This window comes from Oncorhynchus mykiss, chromosome 21, assembly GCF_057628025.1.
Source record: "Oncorhynchus mykiss isolate SJ-2025 chromosome 21, ASM5762802v1, whole genome shotgun sequence".
In the NCBI taxonomy this organism is placed as follows: domain Eukaryota; kingdom Metazoa; phylum Chordata; class Actinopteri; order Salmoniformes; family Salmonidae; genus Oncorhynchus; species Oncorhynchus mykiss.
The window spans coordinates 47804074-47815114 of record NC_143042.1 but is presented as its reverse complement, the minus strand read 5'-3'; the positions used below and the strand labels follow the sequence as shown (position 1 = coordinate 47815114).

At 51.9% G+C, this 11041-nt stretch overlaps 1 protein-coding gene across 1 annotated transcript; it reads right to left on the bottom strand.

Moving 5' to 3' along the window:
* Positions 1 to 506: 506 nt before the first annotated feature.
* LOC110500725 (uncharacterized) lies at positions 507 to 5406 on the bottom strand. The gene has a single exon (XM_036956519.2). It carries the CDS (start codon positions 5167 to 5169, stop codon positions 2203 to 2205), a length of 2967 nt encoding a protein of 988 aa, XP_036812414.2. The 5' UTR covers positions 5170 to 5406; the 3' UTR covers positions 507 to 2202.
* Between the last annotated feature and the right edge of the window lie 5635 nt (positions 5407 to 11041).

Below are 11041 nucleotides of genomic sequence, written 5' to 3'. Positions count from 1 at the left end.
GCAGCCTGGGTATTGGGGACTGGTGTTGCCTAATAAGATAAGACGAGTATTTTATCATTTAACTTTTGAACTCTGCGTTGCTGGGAAAGGGCTCCCAAGTAAGCTTTTCACGCTAAAGTGTACACCTGTTGTATTTGACACATGAAAAATAAACAATTCCTCGGTATCGGGGACGGGTGTTGCATAATACAGTGAGATTGTTGTCGGAGAGTTTTAATGAATCATTTCCCAACCCTGTGGGCTTTGATTGATGGATTCTAAACGTTGTGTTTGTCGCAGAGCTGTGATATTCCTACGTTCACACACCCTCCCGCCTCTCCTGTCAGCGTTGAAGGGCGCCTGAAGATGTTTGTTTAAACACCCGATAGGGCCTCTTCGACTTAGTGCTGCTTCCATATACTCTCTGTGCACAAGGAATCAATTTCAAACTGAGGTTTCTGCATGTCTCCTAAAACAGACAGGATTACATTATGAAGTGATTGGACCATGAACCATTAAATCACAAGACATGAATATCGATAGAACCCTTATCATATCATTTTAATTAACAATTACTTAAAACCTAACGGGTAACAAAAACATTTAAAAAAACATTTCACAGTCCTTAGATCAGAAGGCACATCTTAGATTGATTTCATTGTCTGTCATTTCTGATAGTCTGTCATTTACAAGTGCAAGCCATCTTTTGAATGGGGACTGCAGTTACTGTCAAAGTTGCTAGAGGGTGCATTGACTTCAAACTGTAAATGTTGGTATTGTCCCATCATGGCTATTAAGGAAGTTCATAGAAAGCTCAGGTCAGGCCTGTGACAAGAGGGAGTGGGGCGTGCTGAACACTTACAGTATGTGACATGGGACTGGGGAGCGATTGAAAGATCACGAGTTGAAAAGGCCAATGGTAAAGTCAATCGGGAGCCTGTGACCCCCCATTACAGTCCTTGTAGTCTGTAATACAAACACATCTTACATCTGCACTCAAACCTTCACGAGGAGCATGGGTGAGATAGTTAGTTTAATTGGAGTTGAATGGAAGGAACCATCCCCTTAGACAGACAGACATTCCATGGAATTATTAAGAGTTCTGTGGTCAATATGAAACAAAAGTCACTTCGTTGAATCAGGAATCATGACACTAACACATTGTCTGGAAAAGTCATTGCTACAAACTATACATACACAAAAACAATCAATCAAGCACATATATACACGCGTACTGTATAAAACTAATTTGGTCTGTGGTGTGAATTGATTTGTTCCGGTACTTAAAAAAGCAGAGGCGTAAAAGTAATATCCGAGTGACTGCTTCTTCTCAACAGCGTCGTGACAGTCAACAGCGTCGTGACAGTCAACAGCGTCGTGACAGTCAACAGCGTCGTGACAGTCAATAGCGTCGTGACAGTCAATAGCGTCGTGACAGTCAACAGCATCGTGACAGTCAACAGCGTCGTGACAGTCAACAGCATCGTGACAGTCAACAGCGTCATGACAGTCAACAGCGTCGTGACAGTCAACAGCGTCGTGACAGTCAACAGCGTCATGACAGTCATGCTTGTATAGTTTGGTTCAACTGCTGAAATGTCTGCTGTCCTGCAAAGGGGCGTGAATCACAACCGCCTTCATTCACCAACTTCTGAGGTAAATAAGAACCTGCTTCTTTGACAAAGTGGACAAAAAATAGTAATTTGTGACACCACACTTTGGGGAATGAGCTCAAAACCTGAGCATTTGTTTGAAAGATGCAGACACCCAGATTTCATCGGCAACAAAAAAAATGTTATAGGCTACAGTATAGTTCTTTGGCTTAGGTTTTCAGATGGCACTGGTAATACATTAACAGTGTATACCCACAGCATCTGTAACTATAACCAGATGACGTATTCAACCACAATCCCAATAGATTGTTTCTATTATGACCCTATAGTGCAATCATATAGGGATCATATACCTTGTCCTGTGAGATCTGCGTAAGCAACAATAATGTCAAATCATCCCAAGAAAAGGATCAGTGTTTTTTGTTGTTGTATTGCTTCCTGTATCTTCTCTTTTCTCTTTCAACCGATATTCCACAGAAACATCCAAGTGTTTCACAGAGTCGCAATCAATAAAACAACCACCCAAGTCCTCTCTTGCCTTCTTCATATCCTCTCCTCTTATTTATAAAAACAGTTTATTTATCTACAAGTCTTTCCTCATTTTGTCTGTTTAAACATGTGACTGCATCCCCTTGCTGGGATTGAGCGCGCCCTGCTTGTCGTGCGCCCCGGAGATCCAATGGTAGCAGTCGGTGGCGGACTTATTGCGTGGCGTGACAGCGCAACGGGTACAGTAGACGATGCCCAGTGCCACCATCACCACGATGAAGATACAAAGAGGCACCAGGAGGCCTACCAGCAGCCAGTTGGCACCATCCTGCTTCTGGATACTCTCATCCTCCTGGGGAGGCTCCCCCTCATCCTCCTGGGGAGGCTCCCTCTCATCCTCCACGTCCTCCTGGGGCGGCTCCCTCTCATCCTCCACCCCCACCACGTCCTCCTGGAGCGGCCCCCTCTCATCCTCCCCCTCCACCTCCACCAAGTCCTCCTGGGGCGGCCCCCTCTCATCCTCCCCCTCCACCTCCACCACATCCTCCTGGAGCGGCCCCCTCTCATCCTCATCCTCCCCCTCCATCTCCCCCACGTCCTCCTGAGGCGGCCCCCTCTCATCCTTTCTCTCCCCCTCCACCACGTCCTCCTGGGGCAGCCCCCTCTCATCCTCCCCCTCCACCAAGTCCTCCTGGGGCGGCCCCCTCTCATCCTCCCCCTCCACCACATCCTCCTGGGGCGGCTCCCTCTCATCATCCCCCTCCACCAAGTCCTCCTGGGGCGGCTCCCTCTCATCCTCCCCCTCCACCACGTCCTCCTGGGGCGGCCCCCTCTCATCCACCACCTCCACCACATCCTCCTGGGGCGGCCCCCTCTCATCCACCACCTCCACCACATCCTCCTGGGGCGGCCCCCTCTCATCCTCCCCCTCCACCTCCAACACATCCTCCTGGGGCGGCTCCCTCTCATCCTCCCTCTCCACCTCCACCACTCCCTGGTTGGGTGTGAGGGGGGTTTGAGGAGCCAGGGGAGAAGGCAGGGAGGGGGTGTGCTGGCCTGGGTCCTGGTCCATCTCTGGGGAGGATGTCACCCACCCATCGTCAATTACCACCACTTCCTCGTTCTCATCAGCTTCATCATAGTTGGATGCGGGGACATACTGGTCAGTGATTGGCTCCTGCCACGTTGTAAGTCCTTGGTCCTGGCTGGTGGGGGTGGAACTGATCCAGAACCAGTTCCAGGCCCCTCCTGAGATAGTGGAGGTGGGGAGGACTGAGGGACTGGTAGTGGTCTCTTCATCCTCCTCAAACCAATACCTGTCATATGTGGGTGTTGGGGTGGGGATTGTGTCGGATGTGGGGCTGGGAGAGAGACTGGGCATGGGTTCCAACTCTGGCTGGACCTTGGCAGGGACATTCCAATTCATGATGTCCCAGCCAGGTGTATACTCCTCCTCTTCTTCCTCCTCCTCCTCCTCCTCTTCCTCCTCCTCGGGCTCTTCCGTGGGGGAGGGCAGGAATGGGTTGTGGTTTAGGACTGGCTCCTCCTGGGGTGCGCTGGTGACCCAGATGATGTCACTTTCCAGCCTGGGAGGGTCTGTGAGCCAGTCCAGGGACTCTTCCTCCTCCAGGGGCCAGTCGGTGTAAGTCTGCTGGGGGTCCCACTTGGAACCAGGTTGGCCGGTGACCCAGGGGTACGAGGGCGTGACTGCGGTGGGTGAGTCCTCTCCTATCTTCCTGCAGGAGAATTGGTCAGAGAGTAGCTCGTAGCCCACCTCGCAGTAACACTCGAAGCCCCCCTCGTAGTTCACACACATCTGCTGACATGTCCCAGGGATCTGACACTCGTCGGTGTCCTGGCAGTGGGAGGGGTCCTCGGGCAGGGGGGAGAAGCCCAGGTGGCAGTGGCAGATGTGGGAGCCAGGCGTGTTCTCGCAGGCGTGCTCACAGGGGTCATCCATGCACTCGTCCACATCCTCACAGTCGCCCTCCTGGTCATGCCGGTAGCCCTGGCGGCAGCGGCACTCAAAGGTTCCCTGTGCGTTGACGCACAGCTGCTCGCAGGGACTCTGCAGGCACTCATCTACATCCAGGCAACCACGCTCATCCGGGTCCAGCATGTATCCTTCGGGGCAGGCACAGCGGTAGCCGTCCGACAGCGGAAGGCATTCGAACTCACAGGGGGCACTGTGGCACGGGTCGACAGCAACACATGTCTGCCCGTCGTCACCGAGCTGAAAGCCGTCCGAGCACTCACAGTAGTAGTGTTCCCTGGCCTCCTGGCAGAAATGCTCGCAGCCTCCATTGTCCCGATCACACCAGCTCTTCTCTGTGGTGTCGGAGCAGAGGGGCGTCTCCCTGGACCACCCCACAGTGCCATCCTCCCTCAGCACACACAGCACTGACTGCTCCTCGGTGCCCCCCGGGCAGGGCACCGTGGCTACAGATCCAAAGGGCACGTGGGTAAGAAGGCTACTGAGGAGACTGAAGGGGGTACTATAGAGGGCATTGCTGCCCCCCTCGCTCCAAATAGCAGGGCACATGCCCTTGTAGGTGTAGTGGCACAAGTAGCCATCCACGGGCACCGAACACGAGCCGTCCAGCCATTTAAAATTATCATGCTGCTCGTGGGCGGCTGTGCCATAGGTCATAACCACACAGCGCGGGGCCGAACAGGTACTGGGTGAGTCGTCCCTCAGCCAGTTGGTGTACTGGGTATCCTGGTCACCCGTAATCCAGGAGAACCCACGGAGAGGGCGAGAGGCGGTACACTGGCGAGGCTGTCTCTGGAGACCAATCCACACCCGGACCTTGGTTCTGAGGCCCCGTAGCTCCACGCTGGAGAAGAGAGCAGCGATAGTGTCAGCCCCCTCTTGGAGTTTGACTGTGGCCAGGTTGCCTCCCTTCTCCTTGCAGCTCCTCCAGGAGTCCAGGAAGGTCTTGCGCTGGAAGTAGACCACGAAGCAGCCGTCCTCGTTGCACAGAGCGTCCCTCTCCTGTAGCTCCTGGCCCCATACAGGGGGACTATAGTAGAGGAGACCCAGTAGTGAGACAACTACAGCAGCAGCGCAGCGCACTGGGGAGCCCATTGTTAGTTCCCTCTCCACAGCTTTACTTTTCAAATCCTCGCTTTTTCTTCTTCTTTTTTCTCTTTCTCCTCTTCAACTTTTTTACTATTTGTTTCTTGTTTTTTTTCTTCTCATCCAAACTTTTCTCTCTTCATCTGCACAATACCTCTCCAAACCTCTCTCTCTCTCTCCAACTACCTCAGTCTTCCCTGCTAACAGAGTTCTGTGCCGGTGTTGAGTGCTTGCAGATTGTCCCTAGATTTCAGAGAGGGAGTGGGAAGAGAGGGAGGGAGGGAGGGAGGGAGGGAGGGAGGGAGGGAGGGAGGGAGGGAGGGAGGGAGGGAGGGAGGGAGGGAGGGAGGGAGGGAGGGAGGGAGGGAGGGAGGGAGGGAGGGAGGGAGGGATGGAGGGAGGGCAAAAGGGGAATGAGCGAAGGAAAGAGGGAGGAAATTTAACAAAATAATTATGTTTTTGGAAGAGGTGGGGGGTTCTCAGTGTGTGTGTGTGTGTGTGTGTGTGTGTGTGTGTGTGTGTGTGTGTGTGTGTGTGTGTGAGAGAGAGAGGGGGGAGGGGGATGCCTGTGAGTGTATCGGGGAAGGCTGGGGGAAGTGCACTGCACTGTGTATATTTATCTTTCTAAGAGTGTGTCGTAAGGTTTTCATAAGTCAGTTTATGGAAATAGCTTGGGACCCAGCCATACCCCCCCATGTCCCCTACCCCCCATATCCGCTACCCTCCAACAACACACACACACAGGCACACACACACACACAGGCACACACACACAGGCGCACACACACACACACACACACACACACACACACACACACACACAGGCACACACACCCAGGCACAAACACACACAAACATACACACACAAAAACACACCATCCCACCAGGCCTTCAAGGCAGATATTCAGTTATGACACTTCAAAATGTTTTGGTTTTCTTCATTAATTCCACAAGCAGGAGAATTACCAGACAAAGACCTGTCTGTGTTCCAATAGCCCACCACTCTGTTCCCCTTGGTCTCCTTTCAGTCCATAGCTGAAGCTTTCTCTCTTTTCTTTGGTCCGTCTTTCATATCTCTGTTTTATCAGAGAGAACATGAACACTTTTTTGCTTAACGAGCATGTCTGTTAAATGGAAGTAACGAAAGGCTTGAATGGATATCCTCAATGGGTGTGTGTGTGTGTGTGTGTGTGTGTGTGTGTGTGTGTGTGTGTGTGTGTGTGTGTGTGTGTGTGTGTGCGTGTGTACACCCACATGTAATACATTTTCTAAATACTGCATTCCCCACTCGCTTATCTGTCCTTTGGAATCAAATTAAGATTCCTTTCGCTCATAAAATGTGTGATCCGACACTGACGCTATAGCCTTAAGCAAGAGAGAAGATACCAGCCTAGCTCACATTGCATTTTCAACCATGATAGCAACAATCATTCCACTCACCTTGCTAATAACGCTCCTTTTGATATGGAAGCAGAGAAAGTGGCCAAGGCCCTGCACAGGAAAGGGCCTCAGGGTTCTGTAATGAAAACAAGGCATGAGTTAATGGAGACTGTGTTGCCAACCAAACTGGGGGGGGAGGGGGGGGGGTTGTGCAGGAGCAGTCTAGGGAGGACTGATACGCCTGGGGAGGAGGTATCAGTCTGGGTAGGACGTATCAGTCTGGGGAGGACGTATCAGTCTGGGGGGGAGGTAGCAGTCTGGGGAGGAAGTAGCAGTCTGGGGAGGAAGTAGCAGTCTGGGGAGGAAGTAGCAGTCTGGGGGGGAGGTATCAGTCTGGGGAGGACGTATCAGTCTGGGGGGGAGGTATCAGTCTGGGGGGGAGGCAGCAGTCTGGGGAGGAAGTAGCAGTCTGGGGAGGAAGTAGCAGTCTGGGGAGGAAGTAGCAGTCTGGGGGGGAGGTAGCAGTCTGGGGAGGAGGTATCAGTCTGGAGAGGAGGTTTCAGTCTGGAGAGGACGTATCAGTCTGGGGAGGACGCATCAGTCTGGGGGGGAGGTATCAGTCTGGGGGGGAGGTATCAGTCTGGGGAGGAAGTAGCAGTCTGGGGGGGAGGTAGCAGTCTGGGGAGGAGGTATCAGTCTGGAGAGGAGGTATCAGTCTGGGGGGGAGGTATCAGTCTGGGGAGGAGGTATCAGTCTAGGGAGGACCGATACGCCTGGGGAGGAGGTATCAGTCTGGAGAGGAGGTAGCAGTCTGGGGAGGACATATCAGTCTGGGGGGGAGGTAGCAGTCTGGGGAGGAGGTATTGGTCTGGGGAGGAGGTGTCAGTCTGGGGAGGACATATCAGTCTGGGGAGGAGGTGTCAGTCTGGGGAGGACGTATCAGTCTCGGGAGGAGGTAGCAGTCTGGGGAGGAGGTATCGGTCTGGGGAGGAGGTGTCAGTCTGGGGAGGAGGTATCAGTCTGGGGAGGAGGTATCAGTCTGGGTAGGAGGTATCAGTCTGGGTAGGAGGTATCAGTCTGGGGAGGAGGTATCAGTTTGGGGAGGAGGTATCAGTCTGGGGAGGACATATCAGTCTCGGGAGGAGGTGTCAGTCTGGGGAGGACGTATCAGTCTGGGGAGGAGGTATCAGTCTGGGGAGGAGGTATCAGTCTGGGGAGGACGTATCAGTCTGGGGAGGATGTATCAGTCTGGGGAGGACGTATCAGTCTGGGGAGGAGGTGTCAGTCTGGGGAGGAGGTATCAGTCTGGGGAGGAAGTAGCAGTCTTGGGAGGAAGTAGCATTCTTGGGAGGAAGTAGCAGTCTGGGGAGGACGTATCAGTCTGGGGAGGAGGTATCAGTCTGGGGAGGAGGTATCAGTCTGGGGAGGAGGTATCAGTCTGGGGAGGAGGTAACAGTCTGGGGAGGAGGTATCAGTCTGGGGAGGACACATCAGTCTGGGGAGGACACATCAGTCTGCGGAGGACGTATCAGTCTGGGGAGGAGGTATCAGTCTGGGGAGGAGGTATCAGTCTGGGGAGGAGGTATCAGTCTGGGGCGAAGGTATCAGTCTGGGGAGGACGTATCAGTCTGGGGAGGAGGTATCAGTCTGGGGAGGACGTATCAGTCTGGGGAGGAGGTATCAGTCTGGGGAGGACGTAGAAGAGTCACTATGAGCTCATTTTTTAAAAATTGGCAAATGGTACACAGAGTCAGGAAAGGCTTCTCTGATGCACCGGACGATAAAACACACACGTGCACACAGCCCTTTGGTTTCCTCCGACATATTGAAATTGCCGTGGGTTGAGGGTTAGGGGAAATTGTGGTGTAGGAGCTGGGTCTAGGGCTGTCAGGGTCTCAAAGCCATAAAGGTACACTTCTCTGGTGGAATGGAAGACAAAACACACATCTGGGTTCCTCTGAGCCATAGAAAAAGGACCAGGTTTTTGGATTGAGGAAAAGGAGGTGGTAGAGAGTTGTCGAGCCCTCCTCCAACACGTGCTGACAGCTCGAGCTGCAGTGCAGTGAAACTCTAATCAAGCAGTGACCTGAGTCCATTTGTCCCCCGCGTTGACAAACGTTAAACCGGGGGACCACGGCAGAACTCAGTTTTATGGCAGTTTTATGGCTCCAAGTGTTTGGATGGTGTTTAATGATCACTATTCCCCCCCTCTAACACCCCCTCCCCCCTAACACCTACCCTCTCTAATACATCCTTCCCCCTCTAACACCTCTCTCCTGCCCTCTAACAGTCCCTCCTGCCCTCTAACAGTCCCCCCTGCCCTCTAACAGGCCCTCCTGCCCTCTAACAGTCCCTCCTGCCCTCTAACAGTCCCTCCTACCCTCTAACAGTCTCTCCTGCCCTCTAACAGTCCCTCCTACCCTCTAACACCTCTCCTACTCTCTATCAGACTCTCCTACCCTCTAACATGCCCTCCTGCCCTCTAACACCTCTCTCCTACTCTCTATCAGTCTCTCCTGCCCTCTAACAGGCCCTCCTACTCTCTATCAGTCTTTCCTTCCCTCTAACAGGCCCTCCTACTCTCTATCAGTCTCTCCTGCCCTCGCTAGTTCCTCTTTAAATACTCTCAATAGGGTGTCTGCAAACAGGCATCTAACAACTATCCTTTAAGTCCCTCGCTAGGCTAGAATACAGACTCTAAAAACCCTTCCACAATGTCAAGGACTTTATCACAAGATCCACTAATTATAAGCATTGAGCCGAGTCTGACACAAACCATATGAGAGTTGAATCAGTCACTGTGACATCATCACGACACATTAATGTTTAACTTTTTTTTTATAGGCCATTCAGAATGGAGAATGGACAGAGATACTTACTCTGCTGATTACAATCATTTCTTTAACCACTGAAATGTATTGTTATCTATAAAAGAAGCATAACCATTTGTGGACTGGGAAGATAGAGTGTTGAATGGAGTCGAGGCACAAGGAGATCGTGTGAGAAAGTTTAATAGCTACAGTGTATTTAGTGTTTTTGAGATATTGTGTATGTGTGTTTTTGTGTATATACTGTATTAGGCATACACAAACTCAGCAAAAAAAAGAAATGTCCTCTCACTGTCAACTGCGTTTATTTCCAGCAAACGTAACATGTGTAAATATGTGTATGAACATAACAAGATTCAACAACTGAGACATAAACTGAACAAGTTCCACAGACATGTGACTAACAGAAATGGAATAATGTGTCCCTGAAAGAAGGGGGGGTCAAAATCAAAAGTAACAGTGTGGCCACCAGCTGCATTAAGTACTGCAGTGCATCTCCTCCTCATGGACTGCACCAGATTTGCCAGTTCTTGCTGTGAGATGTTACCCCACTCTTCCACCAAGGCACCTGCAAGTTCCCAACATTTCTGGGGGGAATGGACCTAGCCCTCACCCTCCGATCCAACAGGTCCCAGACGTGCTCAATGGGATTGAGATCCGGGCTCTTTGCTGGCCATGGCAGAACACTGACATTCCTGTCTTGCAGGAAATCCCGCACAGAACGAGCAGTATGGCTGGTGGCATTGTCATGCTGGAGGGTCATGTCAGGATGAGCCTGCAGGAAGGGTACCACATGAGGGAGGAGGATGTCTTCCCTGTAACGCACAGCATTGAGATTTCCTGCAATGAAAACAAGCTTAGTCCGATGATGCTGTGACACACCTCCCCAGACCATGACGGACCCTCCACCTCCAAACCGATCCCGCTCCAGAGTACAGGCCTCGGTGTAACGCTCGTTCCTTTGACACTAAACGCAAATCCGACCATCACCCCCGGTGAGACAAAACCGCGACTCGTCAGTGAAGAGCACTTTTTGCCAGTCCTGTCTGGTCCAGCAACGGTGGGTTTGTGCCCAAAGGCAACGTTATTGCCGGTGATGTCTGGTGAGGTCCTGCCTTACAACAGGCCTACAAGCCCTCAGTACAGCCTCTCTCAGCCTATTGCGGACAGTCTGAGCACTGATGGAGGGATTCTGTGTTCCTGGTGTAACTCGGGCAGTTGTTGTTGCCATCCTGTACCTGTCCCGCAGGTGTGATGTTCGGATGTACCGATCCTGTGCAGGTGTTGTTAAACGTGTTCTCCCACTGCGAGGACGATCAGCTGTCCATCCTGTCTCCCTGCAGCGCTGTCTTAGGCATCTCACAGTACGGACATTGAAATGTATTGCCCCGGCCACATCTGCAGTCCTCATGCCTCCTTGCAGCCTGCCTAAGGCACGTTCACGCAGATGAGCAGGGACCCTGGGCATCTTTCTTTTGGTGTTTTTCAGAGTCAGTTGAAAGGCCTCTTTAGTGTCCATAGTTTTCATAACTGTGACCTTAATTGCCTACCGTCTGTAAGCTATTAGTGTCTTAATGACCGTTCCACAGGTGCATGTTCATTAATTGTTTATGGTTCATTGAACAAGCATGGGAAACAGTGTTTAACTTCTTGGATATAGGGGGCGCTATTTA

Excerpts from the sequence above, each read along its gene's own strand:
- LOC110500725 (XM_036956519.2), bottom strand. The coding sequence starts at position 5,169 with ATGGGCTCCCCAGTGCGCTGCGCTGCTGCTGTAGTTGTCTCACTACTG.